The sequence below is a fragment of the Elephas maximus genome, chromosome 19, assembly GCF_024166365.1.
Source record: "Elephas maximus indicus isolate mEleMax1 chromosome 19, mEleMax1 primary haplotype, whole genome shotgun sequence".
Classification (NCBI taxonomy): Eukaryota; Metazoa; Chordata; class Mammalia; order Proboscidea; family Elephantidae; genus Elephas; species Elephas maximus.
The window spans coordinates 70,229,001-70,255,318 of NC_064837.1; the positions used below are offsets into that span (position 1 = coordinate 70,229,001).

The window sequence follows — 26,318 nt, forward strand, 5'->3', positions numbered from 1 at the left end:
CTGTCTTGGTCTCCCTGGACTTTCAGCTTTGTCTTCTCCACCCAGGGAGTCCTGGGCTTCACCTCAGTTCCCCCTTCCCCGCACGGCAGCCTAGAAACTCTCTGAAGGCAGTAAGCTGGGGCAATTGCAGGGCTCACTCATTTGCTTCCTGTCTACCAGAGATATAACCAAAACCAAACCAAACCCATTGCTGTCGAGTTGAGTCCGACTCATAGCGACCCTATAGGATAGAACAGAACTGCCCCACTGGGTTTCCAAGGAGTGGCTGGTGGATTCAAACTGCCAACCTTTTAGTTAGCAGATGAGCTCTTAACCACTGCACCACCAGGGCTCCTTTATTGCCTGTTATCCAATATCTTGGAAACAGTTGTTTCACTTTGTCCATTTTTTAAAGTTCTTTTAGGCAGGTGAGTAAATATGGTCTCCTTGTTATTCCATCTTGGGCAGAAACAGAAGTCCTAATAACTTTTTTCAGTATAAAATTTTTAACCTCCTGTAATCAGTTCTTAAGGCATTCATTCACTTACCAGGTTTGCTGAACTGTATGTGCCAGAGACATGTTCAAAGTATTTTCAGGCCAGCTGGATACTGTGACCTCGAGTTTTACTCTGATCACTGAATGTCTAGGCCATCCATCCTTAGCACAGCAGTGCTTCTGCACAGGGGACACTTATCTGAGGATGGACAGCTGGCTGGAGTGAGTTCTGAATGTCTTCAGTCTAACACAGTTTTTTGGCTTTCCTTACTTTCTCCCCTTCTTTTCACACACTCCTTGTGTTTCTGCCAGTGAAGATCAGCCTTCTAGGGTAGAGTATCTAGGCAAATGGGTTTTGATTATCTGAAGTATAATAACTTTTTCTTTTTTTCACTCTTAGAATGGCATCAGTATGATGATATAATTTGCATGAAGCCTCCTGGTACGTTTCAGAAGTTCCGAAATTTATTCAAAGATGGTACGAGGGAAAACCTGGTGAAGGGGAAGCAGATCGCGGCTGAAGTCATGCTGGACAGCATCTTCGGCATCCTGCAGACCTGGAATGCCATCAGCTTAAAGGGATTTTTCACCCAGTTTCTGCAGTTTTATTCTGTTGTCCGTGAGCCGACAGTCTATGAAGGGGGACCACAGCAGTGGAGCTCTTTTCTGCAGTATGGAGAGAGAGAGGTATCAGGCTTCACTTCTGTCACCAGCACCTCCATGCTGGGAATGGACGTGTTTGCCTTCTGGGCAGTTAGCATCACCCAACCTGTAATGGTCAGGTGACCCCCACAACCTGGCAGACTGGGGTGCAGATGGGGGCTCATAGACCTTTCAGACTTTCACTCCTAGTGCTGCCTCTTGGGAACTCTTTGCCATCCCATCTTCTTTCTCTTCCTGGTTACCCCTCTGAGCCCTGAGCCAGCACTGGTCCCAAAGCCTCACCTGACCTTGGGCAGAGTGAAAAGAACAAATGACTGTCATCCTATCTCTGCACCACGCCCCAACTCCAGTATGTCCTGGGTCAGTTCTGAGACAGACTAGGGAGCCGTTCTGAGGTAACAGCTGAGCCCTCGTACACATCAAGGGCCCGACCTGCAAGCCCTTCCACCTTGCAGAGTTTTCTGGCATGTGACAGTGGCCCAGCTCCTGCTGTCCCCAGGGGCCCAGGGTGGCTGGGCTTGGGCCTTATGGGGAGACAGAGTGGTGGGGTGACCCCTCTGTGGGGCTCTCCCTGTCCTCAGGACCTGGTCCCCTTTCCAGCTGATGTTACACTAAGGGCAGTGGGGTATGGGGTGGGGGGCTGCTCTGGATGCCTCCTGATGGATTCAGCTCCATGGTTCCTGTGTCTTTCTTCTCTCGTGGGATCAGGTGAAGCGTGACCTGTGGAAATATTTGAAAGGGAAAATGGGTCTGTTCCAGCAAAGGAGCAGCAAGGAGCCTCTGCCTGAAGACTGGCCAGTGAGGAGTGGACTGAGAATGGGCCTCATCGTCCTGTTCGCAGTGGAAAAGTTTGCACTTCCTGTGTCAGATGCCGACCTGTCCTCACTGTGCTACCTTCTCTGCGCGAGAGCCGACTCACCAGACACCCTTCGCAGAGACTTACAGCCTGCCTTTGAAATGTATTGGAGGTAGTCTTTGGTTTGTTTGAAAGGTTTTATAGCTACTTTTAATGTTTTTATCTGATGATAAAAATAAATGCTTGTCATAAACAGTTGAAAACACACAAGGAAGAAATAAAGATCGCCCATATTTTTACTGTTCACTGCTGCCAAGCCTTCGGCCTTTCTCCCTGCATGTATAGAGGGTATTTTCAGTTTTATCAGGCTACTGAATAGCCTGCTTTGACTTCGTGTGTATCATCAAGAACCTCTGCGTGCAGGGCATTTGTGGGGAAGGCCACGCACTGAGTGTCTGTAGTCCAAGTTGAGGACTTTTGCGGAAGGGACGGGGATGCTCTCCCTTCCCCCACAGCCTCTGCTCTGCCTGTGTTGAGTTCAAGAGGCGCAGGGTGTAGTGCTGCTGGGCCATGAAGGGAGCTGTAACGAGATGCCGGTCCCTAATGAGCTTGCCTTTTCCCTGGTGGGGGATACATGCCCAAACTGAGCTGGGCTCTGATGATTACAGGGTCATTTTATCATATTTTCTGCAGCTGCACTAGATTTGAACTTGAGAATAAGATTACGTAGCCTTCCCTGAGCACCAAGTCTTCTCGGACATCTGCCCCTTAGTTTTATAAATGGCAAACGCCCTGCTCCACATCGTACAGAGGGCAGTGGTGGCCCGGTGGTAGAATTCCTGCCTTCCTTGAGGGAGACTTAGTTTTGATTCTTTGCTAGTGCACCTCACGTGTAGCCACCACCTATCTGTCGGTGGAGGCTGTGTTGCTAAGAAGCTGAACAGTTTCAGTGGAGCTTCCAGACTAAGATACTGTAGGAAGAAAGGGCTGGTGATCTACTTCTGAAAATTAGCCATTGGAAACCCCACGGATCACAATGGTTTGATCCCGTTGTGCACAGGGTCACCCATGAGTCAGCGGCCAACTTGAAGGCTGCTGACAACAACAGCAAACACAGCACATGCTGAAAAGGGGACAAATGGTGACGTGTAATTATACAAAGTGAGTACAAGTATTTGAAAGTGTTAAGAAGCCTTAATATTTTGTAACTGTGGGAAAATAACATATATTGCCTGTAACCTTGGCCTTTGCATTGCTTCATATCCAGATTTACTGTTGCCCGACTGCCTGGGTTCAAACCCCAGCTCTGCCATGGAGGACCCTGGGTAAATTACTTAGCCTCTCGGAGCCTCAGTTTCCTCAACTGTCAAATGAGGATAGGAATAACTCCTTCAGAGTTTGACGTGGGACTTCAGTGAGCTAGCATATTCAGTGCCTGACGCGTTTAGGCGGGGTGCCGTGAGGACCCCTGTCTCCCAGATAACCCACTGAAAAGATGTGCTGCGTAGTTTCTTGCTGGTAGAGTTCCTCCCTGTTAGGCAGCCAGAATGAGTTCCCAAACTCCGTGTAAGTAGTGCCACTTCCTTTCTGCGACCTGAGACCCCCACCATACTCAGCTCACTGTGGTATGCCTTCTTCCCTTCCCAGCTGGAAATGGCCCTTGGTAAACCTGTGCCGACGTTGCATGGACAGACACAAGGACTGCTGGGTTCTCACACTCCCAGTGCTGCACCATTGCGTGGGGCCGGCCCCCCACGGGAAGGACATCCCATCCGAGAACACGTGGGCAGCCCTCGAAGGCCTCTCCTTCTCACAGTTTCGGGACAAAAGATCAGACCAGTAAGTACGCACTTCTACATGTCAGTCTTGGAATAAGGAGTCGTAAAGAGTGCTCCAGAGATCCCAGTCGACCTTGTGACAGAATGTACATTTCTGTGTCTAATTATAGGAGTAATAACGCTCTTTTTAAGCATTTAAACACCAGAAATAAAGAATGCAGAAATGCAATCCCAGGGATAATCATTGTTGGTAACATTTTGGCCAATACATTTCCAGGCTTTGGTCCAAATGTGGGTAACTGGGTGATTTGTGTGCTTTAAAAAAAAAAAAGCCAAATGATGTTTATTCTGTTTTACAACCTGCATTCTTGACTTCACAGTATTTTGTGAATAGGTTTTTGTATCAGTAAATATACACCTACATTATTATTACTGTAATGGCAGCCTGGTCTCCCATTTAAAGACTGCCAAATTTTATTTAGCCACCTCTCTGTTACTAGGCATTGGGTTGTTTCTGCATCTTCATTTTTGTAGGCATGCTTTGATGAACATCCTTGTATGTTTACCTGTCCAGTTATTTCCTTAAAATAGACTCCTAAAGTAGAACTCCTAGGCCAAAGGCTTTGCAGGTTGTAAGTCGTTTATCCACTGACATGATGCCAGCTCGTATCACAGCAACAATGGCAGCACTTGCCGTCCTGATCTCTGATCCAAATATAATGACATCTCCTTTCATTCCAAGAAAATAATGCCCAAAAATGTCTTTGGGGCAACTTAGATTCCCAGGCTTTGCGGGGCCAGGGGCCAGAGATTTACTTTCATACTTACTTAGCTGCATGTGCGTACTTAAAATCACAGTAAAGAACGACAGAATCCTGTAGATACCCTCACTGACGTTCTATCAAACGATTTCAAACTCTTCACGAGTGGCCAGCGAGACTTTGCATCAGAGCATTCTAGGGTCTTTAAGCTTTTGCTAAATCACCGTTACGGGTCTAAAGTCTTTCGTGAACTCAGAACAAAATGTATTTTAGTCCAAATTTCCACTCTCTTCCTTCCCTGGTACATCCCCTAATTGCCACCAGTTGGTGGAAGACCAGAGTCTCTAGAAGTTGAAATACAATTGTCTTAGGGTTCTCTAGAGAAACAGAACCAGTGATACATCTATTGTGGAGGCTGAAACGTCTAAAATCTGTAGGTCAGGCAGCAGGCTGGGGACTTTTGCAGGCTTGTGTCCCAAGACCCCTAGGTCAGGCAGCAGGAAAAGTGTACAAGGTAGAGAGAAAGATCTGGCAGAGTATCTATTTATAGCATGAAGACAGACCACATCCTAAGGAAACTCTTCTTTCAACTGATTACATTATGGATTATATTATGTTACATTATATTGCATTATGGAACAGCGACTATTCTAATATTTTGCCAGACCACTGGGAATTATAGTTTAGCCAAGTTGACACATAAAATTAGCCCACCTAAACCCACCCATTGCCGTCAAATTGATTCCAACTCGTAGCAACCCTATAGGACAGAGTAGAACTCTCCCATCCAGTTTCCAAGGAGCAGTTGGTGGATTCCAGCTGCCGACTTTAGCAACCAAGCTCTTAACCACTGGACCACCAGGGCTCCATAAAATTAACCATGAAAGAAAGAAAGAAAAAGATAAATCAAATTTAAATATAAAAATCACAAAAATTGAATAAGAAATATATCAAAATTTAATACAAAAGCGTTAATACTACGGTTAAGTTTCCAAGCAAAGATAACGTTCCCCGTTAACTCTGTATTTTGTCAAAGAAATTCTCAGTCCCATCTGCCCCCCAGTTACTCTCCCCTAATCCAACAGAATCTAGCCTATAGATTTTTATAGTCAGCTAAATTAAGTTCTAGTTTTTTCACTATTACTGGAATCTTTAGAGATTAAAGCCAAATTAAAGTCATTTACACAATTGCGTGTATTACGTGTCCTTCAGGGGTGCACAGACACACAGGAGAAATGTACCTGCTGACAGTGGACGGTGACAAACACTAGCACTGGTCCTACAGATGCCGTCTGTCAGGCACAAGTGGCCTTTCCCATTCAGTGGAGCTTCATGGAGATGTTTTTTGAAGTCTCTGTCACTTTTGTGGCACCCTGCTTATGTCGTCATCTTTTTGGGTGTCCAGTACAATGCTGCAGAACCGGCACAGTTTAAAGACCTTCACTGCGCTCACATAGGTTGTCTGATCTAGGACACACACTCACTCATTCATCAAAGTGTTTAATTCTCAGTGAACTCTTGTTTACTTTTGACTTGCTACTAATTTTTGTTTCCCACTTAGCACTGAAATAACTTCTAAGATCTGAGCTCTCTAGATCTTCTCACGTCATTGTACTTTATCTAAGCTCAGTCTAGTTCCTGACCTCATGGCTGCCCTCTTTTCTGTTCCTGTTTTCTCTTGTCCAGGAATGAACTGCTTCAGCTCATGGAAAGGAATAAGCATTTGCTGAATGTGGACAGCTGTCTGTTCCGATCCTGGTTCAGTTTGCTGCCTCTTCGTGACCTGGCTGACTACATGGGGACCTTGGTTGAATACCTGGTTGCTTCCCCTGCTCATTTCCTAGACTGCTTCCTAGGGGTTTACTACCGGCTTCAAGGACATAATGAAATCTTGCACGGAAATCTGGAGGTTTGTCATCTGCAATGGGCTATTGCGCCCCAGCTTAGCAAAAGCAGACTGGAGACCAAACATTGAGAGTTTGTGATTCTTCTCTTCTGAAAAGTGAAGGGGTGAAGCACTTAGAAATGACAGAGCCAGCAGAAGTCGCTATGTGTAGGGCTAAAGAATTGAATTGATTGCATTTATTTTTGTTTCAGTAAATAGAGTTCAATAAAGCAGTAACCGGTGGCTGTCGACTTGACTCTGTCTCATGGCGACCCCGTGTGTGTCAGTGCAGAACTGTGCTGATTTTTCTCAAGGAGATTGCCAGGCCTTTCTTCTGGGGCACCTCTGGGTGGCCTTCCTGGGACCTTCTGGTTAGCAACCAAGTGCTTAACCATTTGTATCACCCAGGGACTTAAAGGAAATAATAGCCTGTTGTTATTTATGACTGTGCAATAGGGTAAGAAGTTATTGTGAATGTACTTCATAGTTGCTGCTTTTCCTTTCACATTTCTGGGTAGGGGAAATGGTACAATTTTAAGCCCTCAATTTTATTTGTGAAAGATATAAGGCCAGTACTTTAGAACTCTGAAATTCATTTATAGAAAGAAATTTGCACATTATTTGTGTTGAATTTTCTCAGCTTTGTTTTAGCAAAGACAGTGGCATCATAACGATATCTTTTTTCCTGTTGTTCTTTCCTTCACCCAGCATACTGAGAAAGCTTTAAAAATGCTGTTGCACCTCCTGGAAGCTAATTTTAACAAGTAAGTAGAGAAGTAAAGCGTCATCTCTGTCTCTCACCCACAGTCCCAGGGTCTCAATGGTTACTCCCTATTAGATCAGCAATGTCCCACATTTGGTGAATTAAAAAAAAAACCCAAAGCCGTTGCTGTTGAGTCGATTTCAGCTCCCAGTGACCCTACAGAACGGAGTAGAAGTGCCCCGTGGAATTTCCAGTGAGCGGCTGGTAGATTCAAACCGCCAACCTTTTGGTTAACAGCCTGAGCTCTTAACCACTGCACCACCAGGGCTGTCATAATAGGAGGGTCATAAATCAACATATACCTCACTTCTCTTTTTAAGTTACTAATGAACCATCCTATTTTTTAAAAAGAGGGGAAAATAGTAGATGTCAGCTGCCAAGATTTTGGTTAATTTTTATTTGGTCTTTTTTCTGTGCATTTATTTTCACTTAGTTTTAACTGCTGGTCACCCTGTTGCATATTCACGCTTGGTTCTGCTTTCCTTTTACATTTAGTCTTTATATGCTTTTTGTAAGTCAGGTCAGCTTAAAATAAAAATCAAAGGTAGCTTTATGGAATTATCTGAAGTCATTTGCTCCTGCAAATTTATTTGATTTCTGACATGGTAACTGGACGTTAAGGAGCCCTAGTCGTGCAGTGGTGTTGGTGGATCGAACCCACCAGCTGCTCTGCCGGAGAAAGATGTGGCAGTCTGCTGCCAGGAAGAGTGCAGCTTTGGATGCCCCATGGGGCAGTCCCACTCCGTCCTGTGCGGTCTCGGTGAGGTGGAATCGACTAGCCGGCAATGGGTTATTTTGGAAGGGACACAGTAAAGAATGTAGAACAACAGGAATATCCAGGTGGGGTGATGGAGCATTTCCTGAGATTCTCGAAGCACTTCCAGTATTACCTCACCTGAAGGCTGGGACGTTAAGGATGCAGGTGGCGGTGTGAAATCGCAGTCCTGTAAGCCACCTGTGATCATTCGGGACCTCACCTACCTCTGTGGCTTAACAAGTGAGCGGGTATTCCAACTGGTTCGTTCCATTTCAGACCCCTACTGAGAATTTGCGTTTCCATTCCAGATACACTGAATCAGAATCTATATTTTAACAAGTTCCCCAGGTAATTCTTAGGTATAAGTTTTGAGAACTACTGCTCTCCTAGTGCTTCTCAGATTTGGTCCCTAACCAGCAGTATTAGCATGGCCTGGTAACTCGTTAGAAATGCAGACTGTCAGCAGGGGTTCACTGGACCTGTTTGAAGCCCTGCAAGTGAGCCCAGGACCACTTTCTGGTACCACATCCTAAGCTCAGACTCCCACCACCTCGTTTACTCACTGCCTCTCCTGTGTCAGTCAGTGAACATGAAACTGTCCACCCTGGTCCGAGGAAATTTCACGCACAGTACATGTTCCTCTAGCATTTCTCCCTCCCTCCCTGTATCTTTCTGAAACTTTTTTTTAAGTTAATTTAGTATTTTCATCTTTAATAATATATACCCCTTACTTTTTTCAAATAAAGGAATGCACTTGGAAATATTTTAATTTGCTCTTTGCTTTAAGAGTAGTTCAGACAACAGAGGCAAGCCAAAGGAATTTTGTTTCCTTTTTAACTTAGTCACAAGTTCAGGCCTCATTGGAATTTTCCAGATGTTACTCTACATGAGGTCAAGTAAATGCCTTTTGGTTAAATCAAAGCCAAACCCACTGCCATCGAGTTGATTCTGACTCACAGCAACCCTATAGGACAGAGTATAGGGATGCTATGAGTAGGAATTGACTTGACGGCAATGGGTTTGGTTCTTGGTTTCGGTTTATAACAGCCCCATAGGGTTTCCAAGGCTGTTCGGGCAGTTCCCAGGTTAGGAACATCTGACTTACGTACAACCCGTTGTTATGAATGAACCCCCTTAAAACCTATTACATTAAAAATTTGAGGTACATACAATGGTTTGTAATAACAAACGGGTGCTACTTTGCAACGTGCATCAAAACATTATTTTAATTACTGTATTATGTTAAAGATGTTTCAGCGTATCTGGAAGTGTTTCTTTAATCATTTTTATACATAGAAAGGTACACTATATATCCTATGCTAAGACAAACAGTTGACTGTTAGATATGAACCTAACTGTTCCAACTCACATTCAAATTCGACTTAAAGACAGATTTAGGAACGAAACTCCTTCATAATCTGGGGACTGCCTATAATCTCTATGGAAGTAGACTGCCACATTTTATGTGGCTGCTGGGTTCAAACTGATGACTTTTTGGTTAGCAGCCAAGTGCTTTAACCACTGTGCCACCAGGGCTCCAATAAATGTCTCATTTGTTGCTATTTTAAAGGGAAGGAACGTGTCATCAATAATGGGTATGGTTTTCTCATTTCTCCTCAATTTCTCTCAACTCTTTGCTCGGTAGGGTTCCTGAGGAGCCCTTGTTAAAGTCCTACTTGACTGTCTGCTTGAAACTTCACAAAACTATCTGCAAAATCACAAAAAAAACAGAGTTTTATGAGATACCAGCCTTGTCTGCAGAGATTGTTTGCAGAATCATTTCACTTCAGCCTGTGGTGGTAAGTGAAGTAAATATTATGTCACACCCAGGATAGCTGTGGGATTTCAAGAAGCTTCAATTTACCAAGGAGGTAGACCAGGTAGACCAGGTCTAGGATTGCTGGAATGAGGTGGAGTGACAGATTCAGTTATCAAGTATTTATCAAGGACCTGCTCAATGCCGGTTCCGCTCTCAGCTTTGAGGACACACAGTGAACAGGACACCAAGTCGTTATCTCCTTGAGTTTACCTTGGAAGGAGGGGAAGGAGGAGGAGGGGTGGTACACATGTGAATGTATGGTATATCTGATGACCGTGGGGACACATGGAGCCAGGACATTGTGATTTGCTATGTATAGCAAGTAGCCACGGTGGCCAGGTGAGGTTTCACTGATGAGATGCCTGTGAGAGCTGTTTAGTGGGTAGAATCAATGAGACTTGATGAGTGACTGGGTGGGGTAATCATGAGGGAGGAGGTAGGATGACACTTGAGCCTCTGGCTTGAGTGGCATATGGGTAGTGGCACCCCAAGGGGCTAGGGACCACAGGAGGAGGCTCAGGTGCCAGGAGGGTTGAGTTGGGATTTAGACGGTAGCTGGAGTTGTCAGGAGGAAGGGCTGAGTTTGGTCTTAAACATGTAATTGGAGTTGTCAGAAGGAAGGGCTGAGTTTGATTTACAAGTGTAGTTCAAGTTTTCAGGAGGAGAAGCTGAGTTTGGTCTTAGACTTGTAGTTCAAGTTGTTGGGAAAAAGAGCTGTTTGGTCTTACACATGAAGTTCAAGTTGTTGGGAGGACCGGCCAAGTTTGGATTCAGACCTGTATTTCAAGTTGTCAGGAGGAGGGGCTGAGTTTGGTCTTAGACAAGTAGTCCAAGTTGTCAGGAGGAGAGGCTGAGTTTGGTCTTAGACAAGGAGTCCAAGTTGTCAGGAGAAGGGCTAAGTTTGGTCACAGATGTGTAGTTCACGTTGTCAGGAGGAGTGGCTAAGTTTGGTCTTAAACATGTAGTTGAAGTTGTCAGGAGGAGTGGCTGAGTTTGGTCTTAGCCGTGTAGTTCAAGCTGTCAGGAGTAGTGGCTGAGTTTGGTCTTAGACATGTACTTCAAGTTGTCAGGAGGAGGGGCTGCATTTGGTCTTAGACGTGTACTTCAAGTCATCAGGAGAAAGGGCCGAGTTTGGATTTAGATGTGTAGTTTGAGTTGCCCTGTAGCAGGCTCCTGGGTATCCAGTAGGCAGGTGGAGCTCTGGAGAGGAGTCCTCTTTGCCCAGGGTGTTGATGTGTGGAAGGACTGCCATGCGTGGTGAGGGCCTAGATGAGGCTCTCAGCCTGCAAAAGGAGTCAAGGAAAACAGTTGGATTGATTCATAATGTTGTGGAGCTGCAGGGTGGCTACCTCATGATGTCAGGGTTCAGGGGACCTGGGGTGAGAAAGTGGCTGGCCTGAGGTACATGAGGTTTAGTCTAGACTTAAGAAAGGACGTGGAGCGAGCAGAGAGCTCCAATAGTGGAGGATCATGGAGGGTGAAAGGGTGGGTAGTTCTGGTGAGGTTAAGGGTCAGGACTGATGGGGTCTAGGCAGGGAGAACAGAGCGTGTGTTAGTGTTTCATGTTCTACAGTGGTAGTAGTTCCAGGTGACACCAGGGCCCTGCGTGTGACCCTGGGCATTGGTGACTGAAGTGAGTGTAGGCAAAGGCCACTGGTTCGAAGATTCCAAGGAGCTGGGGGACCAGGGTGTTAAGGTGTCAGCTCCGTGGACTGAGTGGTCACCAGAACCACATCAGGACTTGGCGGGAAGAGATGAGGGACCAAGTGAGGGGCAGTGAGGAGAGTCCCAGTGAGGGGCTGAAGGACGCCGTTGCTGGAGGCCTGAGCCTCTGGGGAACAGGGATGTATGTGGGTGTGGGGATGTGGAGGGGGGAGGAGTAGGGAGGGGAAGCCTCACCAGAAGAAAGCACGGGTAGGAAGGAGCCGGGTGTGGGCTGCCTCCTGGCTGACAGACCAGCTGTCTTGTGTCAGTGGGGAGCAGGGCCAGTGGAGTCTACATGCACACTAGTTTGGGGTCCTCTGGACTATAGCTTCTGGAAGCTCCATGCCATTGGGGTGCTTCCTTCCTCGCCCATCTGGAGGCAACATGGCCCGCTTTCCTCCCACCAGAGCCCATGGACGTCAGCTTGTGGATGAGGCAGGGTCTACCTCTGCTTTTACTGAAGCCCAGGGAGACTTTCATCTAGAAACTTAACGCCATTCAGACTCTCCCCATGTTCCCCCATACCTCCTCCATTCACACTGAACACCCAAAATTCTGGGAAAGTTAAGGTGCTTTCAAAATGTAGGCTCCTTCCCACCCTCGTGGGTCTGAATGTAAATGTACAACTTAAATGTAGCTATTTATTGAGCATCTACTAGATATGTTGGATAATCCAGGGGACACCAAAGTGTAGCGTCTCTTTGAAACCTGAATCCATTGCACGTGAGAACAACTGAACTTCCTCTTTTACATGATAGCAGGACTCGGCAGAAACGCATGGCAGTGAAATCAGAAAGAAGGATTCAGTAAAAATGGTGTTCCAGGAAGCTCTCGCTGCTATTAGAAGTTGGCTTCAATGTATTTTCACAAAGAAAATTTTCCAGAGCTCACCTGACTCGCGTATCTTATTCAGTTATCCTGAGGAAGTTGAGGTAAGCTTTGCTGAACACAGAGAAGCTGCTCGAGGGTTTTGAATAGTGGTGCAGTTGTTGTTGGGTGCCATCTAGTCGGTTCCCACTCATATCTAGTCAGCTCTGACTCATAGCGACCCCATTCCTGCAGCTCAGAGAAATAGCCCAGAGGAGAGGGCATGAGCCGACAAAGGCTCCTGCTCCGTGGAGGCGGGGCAGTGCTCCCTCTGACGCCACCAGCTCTTTAGTGGATGTTTGTGAGACAAGTGAGACTCGCAGGAGGCGATCACATTCTCACACCACAGAGCCACAGCGCTTCTTGCTGTGTCTGCCTGGAGCAGGGCAATATCCCTGACTCTCGAGAAGCTGGAACTGAATTCACAACCAACTTCCAGACATTTCTGTGCCTCCTGCAGGACCCAGGCCTGTGTGCCAGTGTCTGTTGTCCATCAAGATAAGAAGTTGCAAATGTCAACTTGTACCTTGTAATGAAAGATCCTTCTCTAACTGCAGTGTGAAGTTTCAGACTAATAGACGGGAATACCAGCCAAACAAAACTGAATTAAGTATTGCTGCAGGATTTCAAATAGTGTCATCCTGACAGCATTAAGTTAAGGACAGCTGGGTTAAGGACAGCTGTTGACGCACCGAAGTGTGAGTGGTTCTAAGTGCAGTGATCATGGCAATAATAATTAAAATGTAACTGGATGTCCACACGCAGGGAAGTGCTGTTGTACAAACAGGTAATCAAGTTTTGGGGAGATGCGGTGTGACTGGAGGAAACAGGATTAAAGCTCACGCAGACTGGCCACAGGGCACAGGCTCTGACCATTGTTCCATTCGTTCTAAAGCAAAGTAAAAGCACATGAATGAAAGGGGCCTGCTAACTAAATGGAGTGCCTGTTCCTAGGCTGGATCCTGATCTAAGAAGTCAGCTGGACAGGACGTGGTGTGGCCAACTGGGGAAATGAGATGTGGCCTGCATTGTGGACAGTCGCATCATGTCCAGGCTAACTGGCCTGAGTCTGACATGTGCAGTTAGCATTCTGAATGTAGCTGTGTAGCAGAAGGCCTTGTTGATAGGAGACGCCTGCCCCTGTACTTAGGGGCAAAGCCTCATGGTGTCTGCAACTTACTTTCAGTTGGTTCAGCAAAGAAAATGCTTATAGAGGGTGAGAGATGGACGAGCAAGCATCGCCGAGTGGGGAAGAGATGGAGCAGTTGTGTTGAACGTTAACAGCTGGTGAATCTGGTTGAGGGAGGGTATATGGGTGACGTGTGCTATTCTTGCAACTTGTTTGTCGGCTGAAAATTGTTCAAAATAAAAAGTGGGAGGAAAATGCTTGCAGAAGAAACTGATTACACAGCAGGATGAGCTAGTCCAATCAGCGCCCTTCATTTCATAAGGCTAGCAGGGTTGCCATGACGTCTACTAATCCAGCTCACTAGTGACAAAGGTGAGTGAGAACCCATGTGTCCTCGTAGTCCAGTGCTCTCTGCACCATGATCCTGGTCCATCTTTCTTTTTTCATAAAATAACACTTTTTTAAAAATCAGTGAAATAAAATTTTTATTTATTTATGTAGTTTTTTTTCTTTAAATTGTTTCATAAGTAAGACTTATTGGCAAACCTCATCTTTTTTAATTGGTTCATGTCATCCTTTTTTTTTTTTTTTTAATTGTGGTAACTATATTCTTAGCAGAGGAGCCCTGGTGGTACAGTGGTTAATGATCAGCTGCTCACGGACAGCCTGGTGGTTCTAACCTACCAGCTGCTCTGCAGGAGAAAGGCGTGGCAGTCTGCTTCTGTAAAGATTACAGCCTAGGCCCAAGACTGTGGTCCGCACACACCCTTTTAACTCAGAACTGAAGTCACTCCTGAGGTTCACCCTTCAGCCAAAGATTAGACAAGGCCCATGAAACAAAATGAGACTAAATGGGCGCACTAGCACAGAGGCAAGGACGAGAAGGCAGGAGGGGACAGGAAAGCTAGACAAATGGAAATGTGGAACCCGAGGTGGAGAAGGGGAGAGTGTTGACATGTGGCGGGGTTGGCAACCAATGTCACAAAGCAATATGTGTATTAGTTGTTTAATGAGAAACTAATTTGCTCAGGAAACATTCACCCAAAGCACAATTAAAAAAAAAAAGATTACAGCCTAGGAAACCCTGTGGGGCAGAGTTCTACTCTGTCACATGGGGTCACTATGAGTCGGATTCAACTCGATAGCAGTGGGTTTGGTTTATATATGTTACAAAGTGTATTTCAACAAGCATCACATGTACAGCTCAGTGACATTAATTATGCTCGTCGTGTTGTTCACCCATCAACCTTACACGTTCCCAGACTTCTCCGTCACTCTTGACAGAACCATTAGCCGGCAGGGTGGCTGCTATGGATGTGTGGGTTTTGCAGGTCTGGAGGCGGCTGGTGGAAATACACTTTCCTGTGGAGCATGGCTGGAAGGAGGCGTTGCTGGGAGACCTGGAAGGGAGACTCAAACAGGTACCAACAGCCTGGGGGTGCTCTTTCAGGGGCGAGAAGGAAAGTTTGATAAAGCCAGACCACTAGCAGTGACAAGTAAACTCGAATACTGCATCTGAATGGAAAGCCTCACTGTGTGCGGGCAGGAAGTACATCCTGGTTTGCATCTCCATTTCTGATCCAGGCTCAGTAGTCTGAGCCCAGGGAACGTTTCAAAGTTTGGTGGTGATATTCCGGAGAATGTCTTGGATCTTGCCACCACAAGGACCCTGAGGCATAAGCAGGGTAAAGCCCTCCATATGCCGGACCTCCAAGTGGCCCTCTGGTGACAGGAGTGTTATTAAACACAGCAAAAAGTTCGGAAAGCACAAAAATGCTCTTCTTTTCTGACCCAGAAAATTAGTTTTTATATGATATGAGAGTATTTTACATAAAACCATTAAATGGATCTATTTAGGAGAACACAAGCATGTGAAAATCACTTATTTATCAAAGTTTACCTGTTTTTGCAAGCTGCTCTGCCGGGTGCTTTTTCTGCAAGTGCGAAGCCTCTTTATTTTAGCCTTTCTGGCCTAATGGTGGGGGCAGGGAGGACATGCTCAGTGTGGGGAGGAGGGAAGGGTAAGAAAACGGGCAGGCGACTGATAAAACAGCAGGAAAGTAAAAATACCTGGGGTCTTCTTTTCCAGCGAGCACTAGAGCACAGCAGCGATGGCTCCTCAGATCTTGTTTCCGTTTTTGCAGGAGAGGCCGCTCTTGCAGATCTCGGCCTACTGCGGGGCTGGCTGGAACCCCTCAGGCCTGGACGACAGTGTGGCTAAGAGCTTTGAGAAGTGCGTCATTGAAGCCGTGAGCTCAGCCTGCCAGGTAGCCAACCGCTCTGACTTGGAAGATGTATTAGGGTTCCCAGCTGCATTCCTTTGGTTTTATTGTACTTTAGATGAAGGTTTACAGAACAAACTAGCTTCTCGTTAAACAGTTTTTACACATATTGTTTTACAACATTGATTAACAAGCCCACGACACCTCAACACTCTTCCTTCTCAACCCTTGGGTTCCCTATTACCAGTTTTCCTGTCCCCTCCAGCCTTCTAGTCCTTGCCCTTCGGCTGGTGTGCCCCTTTAGTCTCGTTTTGTTTTATGGGGCCTGTCCAACCTTTGGCTGAGGGGTGAACCTCGGGAGTGACTTCATAACTGACCTAACAGGGTGTCCAGGGGCCATACTCCCAGGGTTTCTCCAGTCTCTGTCAGGCCAATAAGTCTGGTATGTTTTTATGAGTTAGAATTTTGCTCTACATTTTTCTCCAGCTCTATCCAGAACCCTCTGTTGTGATCCCTGTCAGAGCAGTCAGTGGTGGTAACCGGGCACCATCTAGTTGTACTGGACTCAGTCTGGTGGATGCCATGTTAGTTGTGGTCCATTAGTCTTTTGGACTAATCTTTCCCTTGTATCTTTAGTTTTCTTCATTCTCCCTTGCTCCTAAAGGGGCGAGACCAGTGTAGTATCTTAGATGACTCCTCACAGGCTTTTTAAGACCCCAGATGCAACTCACCAAAGTAGAACATAGAACATTTTCTTTATAAACTATATTATACCAATCGAGCTAGATGTTCCCCAATACCATGGTCCCCACAGCCCTCGGCCCAGCAATTTGGTCCCTCAGGTAGTTTGAATGTGTCCATAGAGCTTCCATGACCTTGCCTTGTACAAGTTTTGCTGGCTTCCCCAGTATTTTCTACTGTCTTATCCTTCACTAAAGTTAACACTTGTCTGTTTAGTGTTTTTCCATCCCCACCCCTTCCTTCCCTTGTAGCCATCAAAGATTGTTCCTTTTTGTGTGTGAGCCTTTTCATGAGTTTTTATAGTACTGGTCTTATACAATATTTGTCCTTTTGTGATTGACTTATTTCACTCAGCATAATGACCTCCAGATTCATCCATGTAATGAGATGCTTTGCAGATTCATCATTCTCCTTTATTGTTGCATAATACTCCATTGTGTGTATGCACCATTGTTTGTTTATCCATTCATCTGTTGATGGGCATCTAGGCTGTTTCCATCTTTTTGCTGTTGTGAACAATGCTTCAGTGAACATGGGCATGCATACGTCTATTTGTGCTACAACTCTTATTTCTCTGATATATTCCTAGGAGTGGGATTGCTGGATCATATGGTATTTCTATTTCTAGCTTTCTAAGGAAGTGCCATATCATTTTCCAAAATGGTTGTATGATTTTGCATCCCCACCACCAATGCATAAGAGTTCCAATCTCCCCACAGCCTCTCCAACATTTGTTATCTCCTGTTTTTCAGATTCATGCCAGTAATGCCTGGGTGAGACGTTATTTCCTTGCAGTTTTGATTTGCATTTCTCTAATGGCCAGTGATCACGTGCATTTCCTCTGTTGGCCACTTGAATATCTTCTTTGGTAAAGTCTGTTCATTTCCTTTGTCCATTTATTAATTGGAATGTTTGTCTTTTTGTTGTAGAGGTGTTGGATTTTCTGGTAGATTTTAGAGATTAGACTTTTGTCTGATTTGTAATAGCCAAAATTTTTTCCCAGTTTGTAGGTTCTCTTTTTTACCCTTTTGGTGAAGTCTTTTGATGAGCATATATATGTGTTTAATTTTTAGAAGATCCCGGTTATTTAGCTTATGTTCTGGAGTTTGTGTGTTGTTGGCTATGGTTTGTATCCTGTTAATGCCGTGTATTAGGGCCTTTAGCGTTGATCCTACTTTTTCTTCTATGACTTTATAGATTTTGGCTTTATATTTAGGTCTTTGATCCATTTTGAATTCGTTTTTGTGTATGGTGTGAGGTATGGGTCCTGTGCCATTTTTTTGTAAATGGACATCCAATCTTACCAGCACCATTTGTTAAAAAAGACTGTCTTTCTCCCATTTGATGGAGTTTGGGCCCTTGTTGAAGATCAGGTGACTGTAGGTGGATGGATTTACATCTGGGTTCTCAATTCTGTTCCATTGGTCAGTGTGTCTGTCATTGTACCAGTACCAGGCTGTTTTGACTACCGTAGCTATATAGTAGGCTCTGAGGTCAGGTAGTGCAAGTCCTCCTACTTTATTCTTCTTCAGTGGTGCTTTACTTATTTGGGACTTCTTCCCTTTCCATATAAAGTTAATGATTAGTTTTTCCATCTCTTTAAAGAATGTTGTCGGTATTTGGATCAGAATTGCATTGTATGTGTAAATTGCTTTGGGTAGGATTGTCATTTTCACAATGTTGAGTCTACCTATCCATGAGCATGGTAGGTTTTTCCATTTATGTAGATCTCTTTTGGTTTCTTGCAGTAGTGTTTTATAGTTTTCTTTGTATAAGTTTTTTACATCAGTGGTTGGATTTATTCCTGAGTATTTAATTTTTTTAGAGGCTATTATAAATGGTATTGTTTTCCTGATTTCCTTTTCATCATTCTCTTTATTGGCGTATAAGAATCCAACTGATTTTTGTATGTTTATCTTGTATCCTCACAGCTGCATTCTTATGTCCATCAGTTAAAGACTGTTAAGCACCGCTGGGCCTGAGACCCTGTGCTGGCACAAAGGGGAATGGGAAGTGGGCGTCCCCCTGGCTGGCCTAGTAGAATGGCTCTGAAACCTGGTACCCTCTACCCAATCTTTGAAACGATGCTTGGTTTGAAGATGCTGTTGTTGTTAGGTGCCATGGAGTCAGTACCGACTCATAACAACCCTATGTACAACAGAATGGAACACTGCCCAGTCCTGCCCCATCCTCATAATCGTTGTTATTCTTGAGCCCACTGTTGACAGCCACTGTGTCATTCTGTCTCTTTGAGGGTCTTCCTCTTTTTCACTGACCCTCTACTTTACCAAGCATAATGTCCTTCTCCAGGGACTGGTCCCTCCTGATAACATGTCCAAAGTATGTGATACCAAGTCTCACCATCCTTGCTTCTAAGAAGCATTCTGGCTGTACTTCTTCCAAGACAGATTTATTCATCCTTCTGGCAGTCCATGGTGTATTCAATATTCTTTTTCAATAATTCAAAGGCATCAATTCTTCGGTCTTCTTTATTCTTTGTCCCACTTTCGCATGCATATGAGGTGATTGAAAATACCATGGCTTGGGTCAGGCACACCTTACTCCCTAAAGTGACATCTTTGCTTTTCGACACTTTAAAGAGGTCTTTTGAGCAGATTTGCCTAATGCAATGCCTTCATTTTATTTCTTGACTGCTGCTTCCATGGGCACTGATTGTGGATCCAAGTAAAACGAAATCCCTGACAACTTCAATCTTTTTTCCATTTATCACGATGTTGCTTATTGATCCAGTTGTGAGGACTTTTGTTTTCTTTATGTTGAGGTGTAATCTGTAATCTACCGAAGGCTATAGTCCTTGATCTTCATCAGTAAGTGATTCAAGTCCTCTTCACTTTCAGCAACTATGGTTGTGTCATCTGTATAACACAGGTTGTTAATGAGTCTTCCTCCAATTCTGATGCTGTGTTCTTCTTCATATAATCCAGCTTCTTGGATTATTTGCTCAGCATACAGATTGAATATGTATAGTGAAAGGATACAACCCTGACACATACCTTTCCTGACTCTAAACCATGCGGTATTCCCTTGTTCTGTTCGACTGCCTTGTATGTACAGGTTCCTCATGAGCACAATTAAGGGTTCTAGATGGTTGTTATGAGGGCAGTGGTGGTTCCTGGTTGAATTCTCACCTTCCATGTGGGAGACCCATGTTCAATTCCCAGCCAATGCACCTCATATGCAGTCACCACCCATGTGTCAATGGACACTTGTGTGTTGCTGGGATGCTGAACAGGTTTCAGGAGAGCGTCTAGACTAAGACAGGCTAAGAAGAAAGGGCTGGAGCTCTACTTCAGAAAATCAGTCAATGAAAACCTTATGGTCATAGTCAGACATGTCTGACATTGTAATTCATTTCCCATTTTTAATGAAGGTTTGAGTTTGGTCAAAGTTTAGGACTCTCAGACTCAACAAAAACCTGATAGGGTAGCTTATAGAGCCTGAGATTGCACAATGTTGAAAACTTCTAGGGCAGTGATTTGCACAAAACCTAGAACTTCTACTACTGTCACTAAAAAAAAACAAAAAAGGTGAATTCTTGCAAGAACAAAATAATATCAGATCCTTCAACAAATCTTGAAAAAGTCTACACAAGGATGGAAGCTCAAAATTCGAGGGTTTTTTTTTTTTTTACCTTATGATGACTCCCGAGAGTCTTTGGAAACAGATGAACTTGAGGGGCCTGTGCTTTGCATCAAAGCTCTAAGTCCTTGGCTTCTCAGGGTCACAGAAGATAATGCACCTTCGAATCCCACAATTCTGACACCACAGATATCAAAGTGTAAAACTGGAGTCTCTGTTAAAATGAAAAAGATTTATTGAGGGATATTACAACTGTGGTTGAGTAACAATTTGGAAAATTACAAATTGCTCCAAAGTACAGAAAATGAGAAGAGCTTTTATATAGGAGATGCTTAGGGAAACAGCAACAATCAGTGACACATTAATAACTATAAGTCATACACTAGTTAATCTATAGGTGTCCTGTCCTGGAGCTAGCCTGTAGAAGCATTCTGAGAAAATGTTTCTACCTACCTTTCAAGGATAGGGGTAGCTTGTACAGAAAACATTCTTTTTGAGAGCATCTGCAATTCTGTCACTCCTTCTCCCCTTTCTCCCTGAGTCAGTATAGACTGACCCACTACTGTGAGCTCAGCTCAAATGCCTCTTATTTTTCAGGTCTGTTGGTGCAATACAAAATGGAGTTGGCCTGCACCCTGGGTAGAAGCCTCTCCTATGCCAAGCACCTAGATTTTTGTGATCTTCACAGATCAAAATGCTCTACTCCACAGTCAATTATGGAGATGGTGCAGGACCGGGCAGCATTTTGTTCCATTGTGCACAGGGCGGCCATGAGTCGGGGGGTCAGAGGGGCCAACTTAACGGCAGCTAACAACAGATGGCCTTTATAGGCAGAGTGAAATCACAGCCACTCCCATGTATCCTCAAATCAAGCACACTTGCAGGCAGCCCCTGAAAGAGCCCCGTTACTGTCACTGCTCCTTTTGTGTTTGTCTGCTAGCACTTGTTTGGCAGATATGCACCAAAAGATTCCACAAGATGTATACAGCATTTATGGGAGGAAGATTTATACAAGGAGACAGAACCAGTATACAGGGAAATGGAAAGGGTCTAAGAAATGTTAAGTATTTTACGAATTTGCTCTTTTGAGACCTTTTAAAATTCCTTACAACAGATTTCTGAAATAGCTTTGGGTGGGTAATTTACTTTTGCTATTTAATAACCAGTCAATAAAAAACTTCTTTCCCTCTCTGTTAATTTTCTGATAGTCTCAGATCAGCATCCTTGATGGTCTCCCTTCTTATGATTTGCGGAAATTTGGCAAAATCGTGTCTGCTGTGATCACCAAGTCCTGGCCAGTGAATGACGGGCAAGCCGTGGATGACATTGATGAGGTTTTAAAGCACCTGCTCACGGGGCCAGACATCAAGCAGCTCTTCAAACTGTACGGTGTGTGGGATGGGCAGGACGGACTGTGCTGTGAAGTGGGTGTCCCCTGGCTTTGAGGAGGGGCAGAATATTTGAATATGAGGATGAGCTGATGTTTCATAAAGGAAGCAGGTTGAATGAGGGATCCAGGAAGGCTCAGGGTGTCTTGCATGGTAAATAAGAACTAATCCTAAAAGCCACCATTCATTGAATACCTACTCTATGCCAGCTTCTGTGCTGACATTTGTTGTTGTTAACTGCTGTCGAGTCAATGCCCATTCGTGGTGACCCCATGTGTTACAGAGTAGGACTGCTCCACAGGATTTTCTTGACTGTGATCTTAATGGAAGCAGATCGCAGGGCTGTTTCTTCCACAATACCACTGGGTGGGTTCAAACATAGTGTACTTCAGGGTCCTGCAAGCCCTTCTTAAAATCACAATTCTTCAGATGAGATACGGAGCTTGGAATGTAATGGGACTTCTCCAAGGTCTCAGCCATCATAATTACGAAGAGCTAATTACTGTCTGTCTGGCTCTAAAACCCAGTCTCTCCTATTCTGAGATCAATGTAGAATGTCCAGCCCAGTATCGATAACCTAATAGAAAACTGAGTGCTGTCTGATTCTTCCACCCCTCCCCCGTGCCCCAAGTGTCTGTGATCAAAGAGGGGGAGCTATGCACTACCCTAAAAGCATCATCTGTAAGTTTATACGGAAGACACTATACAAGCAGTCCCCGGGTTATGAACGAGATTCATTCCTGAGTGTGTCTGTAAGACGAATTTGTAGGTAGGTTGGAACAGGTGCATACGGGTCTTATTTAGCTTTACTGCAGTGCAAGCAAAGGCTCCAAGCTTTTCAATGGTTTAAAAGCTGCATGTGCAGCAGGTGAAGGCGATTGTAATGAAGAATTTGTTGCAAGCAGGGGTTAATTCAATCGTTTCAAAGTGAGGGCAAATTTACATAATATTAAGGAGCAAGCAAGAGTCGTCCTTGGTAACCCTGGGAATTACTGTATTCAGATTTAGCTGGACAGGACAGGATGCGGAACCGGAAATCCCAGGTTAAATGTTGCTGAGTCTTGGTTTCATCAAATAACCGGGACTCCCTACATGTCAATGTAGTTGTAGGGATAAAATAAAATAATATGGGAATGCCATGTGAATTCTTAAAAGCTACTCAATTGAAAAGATTATATCTGTGGGTTTTTTGATTAATATGCTTTATATTTTAGAGCAGTTTGAGATTTACAGAAAAATCTTACTGTAAGTACAAACAGTTGCCATGTACCCTGCTCCCCCAGCACAGTTTCCTGTTGTTGACATCTGGCATTCATGGGGCACATTTGTTACAACTGATGAGCCAGCATTGATACATCTTTATAAACTAGAGTCCATAGTTTCATTGGGGTTCACTCTTCATGTGGTGCAGTCCTACAAGGGACTGTGACTTGGAATCAATTCCTAGGTAACTAGCAACAACAAATGGTTTTTCACAAATGCATAATGTCATGTGTCCACCATTATAATATCATACAGAATCGTTTCACTGCCCTAAAAACGCACTGTGCTCCACCTAGTCATCCCTCCCTCTTCCGCTTGACACCAGCAACCACTGCTCTTTTCACTGTCTCTATAGCTTTGCCTTTTCCATAATGTCATATGGTTGGAATCAAACAGTATGTTGCTTTTTCAGACTGGCTTTTGTCACTTAGCAGTATCCTTTTAAGGTTCCTCGTGTCTTTTCGTGACTTGATAGCTCATTTTTACTGCTGAATAATACTCTATTGTATTGATGTATCACAATTTGTTTATCCACTAACCTGTTGAAGGACATCTTGGTTGCTTTCAAGTTTTGACAGTTATGAATAAAGCTGTATATATATATATAAAATATATATATATATATATACTTAATAGCACAAATAAACTTGTTGTTACCTGCTGTCAAGTCTGTTCTAACTCATAGTGACCTTATGTACAACAGAAGGGAACACTGCCCGGTCCTGTGCCATCCTCACAATTGTTGTTATACTTGAGCCTATTGTTGCAGCCACTATGTCAGGCCACCTCATTGAGGGCTTTCCTCTTTTCTGCTGACCTCCTACTTTACCAAGCATGATGTCCTTCTTCAGGGGCTGGTTCCTTCTGATAACACATCCAAAGCACATAAGATGAAGTTCTGCCATCCATGCGTATAAGGAGCGTTCTGGCCGGACACCACATGTCTGTCAGTTTGTCATACTGTGCTGGGTTGTATGTTGCTGTGATGCTGGAAGCTTTGCCACCTGTGTGTCAAATACTAGCAGGGTCACCCTTGGTGGACAGGCAGGTTTCGGCTGAGCTTCCAGACTAAGACAAACTAGAAAGAACGACCTGGAAGTCTACTTCTGAAAAAATCAAAAGACCTGGCAGTCTATTTCTGAAAAAATTGACTAGTGAAAACCTTATGAATAGCAGTGGAACAAATAAACTTGATTTTCTCATAATACTATACCCATTGCTGTCAAGTTGATTCTGATTCCTAGCAACCCTATAGGACAGAGTAGAACTACCCCATGGAGTTTCCACGGCTGTAATCCTTATGGAAGCAGACTGCCACATCTTTCTCCCATGGAGCGGCCGGTGGGTTTGAACCACCAACCTTTTGGTTAGCAGCCGACCACTTAACCACTGTGCCACCACGGCTCTTTTATAATACTATATATAACCCTAATATTACTGGGGAAGAAATTTTTCAGTGGTGTTTATCTATATATATTTTAAAAAATCTGTCCTCTAAATTGATCCCAAATTCACATTCCAAGTTTTGCCAAGACAGCCAAGATCTGCAGAATGTAAAGTCATCTTCATCGCTCAGGTCGGCAGCTTCACATCAATGTTTGTCTGTTTCCATGTGCTGTGAAAATGCCTCCTTAGACCATGCCGGTAGCGTGTGCTGAGTGCCAGCCCATCCCTGGGCAGTTTATTCTTTTGCTGCGGAGATTCTCAACTTGGGGATGTTAAAGGAGATCGTGTATAGTTCGAGAACGATATCCAGTATAGCAATGAGGGGTGGTGCAGGTTTTAAACACCTGAGCAATGTGGTTCTTCTGGCTGGCTGGGGAGTCACCTTCATGAACAAGGAAGTCATTTGGGACATGAGTTTGGATAAGACCTGAACCTCAAGAGTGAAAACTTGAGGTTCAGAAGTGATTAGTACATCTGGAAATATAAATGACTTCTCCTTGTACTGTAGGGAAGTTGAGGCAGAACAAAAAGTAGGTTATTGGCAACTCACAGGCTTCAAAGAAATGAGGCAGGAAGGAAGTGGCAGCCCACAGTTTTTAACCGTGTCCTTATTCTGATCAGGAACCGATGAGAAAATGTTAGCGAATATTACGGAGGATGGCAAGAAATTGATGGGCACTGCTGACTCTGTGTTCACCAAAGTTGTTGCTGACCTCCTAAGCGGAACAGTCTTAGTTCGACAACTGGAGCTGATTGCGAAGCACAAGACTCAGTTTCTCAACATCTGGGAAATAAGTAAGTGTCACACAGAGACAGGGATTTTAGGCTCCTGAGGAGTTACAAGGATAAAGAATGTCTGTGTTTACGTGTGCATTTTAGTAATGGGGTGATCTTTAGAATGAGCAGCTCTACTTGCCAGTAACTTGACAGTAGTTTATAATTCTCTGGAACATGATGGGGAAGTGATAAAAGATCAGCAAAATCAGAGTATGTAGTCATTTTTATTCTGAGGGGCTGGCACATGAAGGGGCCCTATTAGCAGAGTGGCTGTGCATCACTCTCCCTCGCAGCAGCGAAGACAGAGCATGGGCGAGATGGATGAAGTGGGTGGCCAGGGAAAAGGATGTGTTTGTCTGATCTATGGGGTTACCTCTTTGTTTCTTTGTTTTCCAGAGAATGAGACCCTTCTGCCCCAGGAGAAACAACATTATGTGTGGGCTGTGCTGGACTGGAGAATGAAAGAACTGCTATTTCTAAAGAAAGAGAAAAGATATATTGATAATCTCTTCAAGTTGTGTGAGAAGGTGAAACACCTGATAAAAGGTAATATTCTTACAAATGTAAACAAAATTGAGGGGTCTCAAGGAATGAAGGGTTAGAGGAGAATGTCATCAAAATTGGCAGTGACAGCAGTGCTTTATTTTGCAGGGGAGGCTGTTTTAAGTCTTAGTTCTTAATGAATTTGTACATGCATCTCCCTCCATGTCTCTGAATAACCCGCCTGACTATCTTCTTGACTCTTCAGGTTCCATCAGTACCTGCTGTGTAAGATGACAATTTAGCTTTCTTCATTTTTCCAATCTCTGTCCTACACACGTAACTCTTCCAGCTCCCTGGACACTCAGTTGCATCATAATTTTAGTTAGATCACTATTTCTGGTTTATCACTACCGTGAAAATGCAGTGTTCACAACGGAGCCATGAGGTAGACCAAGATTAGTTTACCTTTCTTGCACAAACTTTCTGTCTTCTTTAGAATTATAATTCTAGTCTTTCTACACAGGCTTTGTTTTCTATGTCTTTATTTCTAATTCAAACCCCAAATAGACTCTTTAGAGGCCTGAATTTCCTCTTCAGACAACCAGTTTGACCTTTCAGAAGGAATCTCCCAGAACTGACTGGACTGCCATCCTAGCTTCTTCCTTCACCCCCCAGGATTTCCTATCCTCTGTCCTGGGATAAGTTTATGTCTTGTCTCCCTTGCCGTCCATTTACTCTTGGGTTATAGTACAACATATGCTCTACTACCTTTCCGAGAAAGAGGTTAAATTCTTGATTCCTTGCGTGTCTGAAAATATCCGCTCTCATACAAGGCTGATAGATTGGCTAGGTACTCTACCTATAAAATTACAGATTAGAAATATAATTTTCCTTCAGAATTTTAAATGTGTTGCTCCACTACCTCTACAGAGTTGTTCTTAAGAAGTCAGAAGCAATTCTAATTATTGATCCTTTGTATGCCACATATTTTTTCTCTCTGG

At 44.2% G+C, this 26,318-nt stretch overlaps 1 protein-coding gene across 5 annotated transcripts in view; it reads left to right on the top strand.

The window, feature by feature from the left end:
- The window catches only part of RNF213 (ring finger protein 213), a 135,679-nt gene that overhangs the window by 21,632 nt on the left and 87,729 nt on the right, over positions 1-26,318 (top strand). For 4 of the 5 annotated variants that reach the window (XR_007514234.1, XM_049861496.1, XM_049861498.1 and 1 more), the window contains 12 exons: positions 876-1,162; positions 1,847-2,106; positions 3,582-3,773; positions 6,160-6,382; positions 7,067-7,122; positions 9,524-9,677; positions 12,160-12,333; positions 14,729-14,818; positions 15,542-15,664; positions 21,169-21,349; positions 24,679-24,852; positions 25,231-25,380. Coding sequence is in view for 4 of the 5 variants with exons in the window: in XM_049861496.1 (XP_049717453.1) it covers positions 876-1,162; positions 1,847-2,106; positions 3,582-3,773; positions 6,160-6,382; positions 7,067-7,122; positions 9,524-9,677; positions 12,160-12,333; positions 14,729-14,818; positions 15,542-15,664; positions 21,169-21,349; positions 24,679-24,852; positions 25,231-25,380 (2,064 nt within the window). In the remaining variant the exon portion in view is untranslated. The remainder of the gene's footprint in view (positions 1-875; positions 1,163-1,846; positions 2,107-3,581; positions 3,774-6,159; positions 6,383-7,066; positions 7,123-9,523; positions 9,678-12,159; positions 12,334-14,728; positions 14,819-15,541; positions 15,665-21,168; positions 21,350-24,678; positions 24,853-25,230; positions 25,381-26,318) is intronic. The other variant, XM_049861497.1, reaches the window with a different exon arrangement.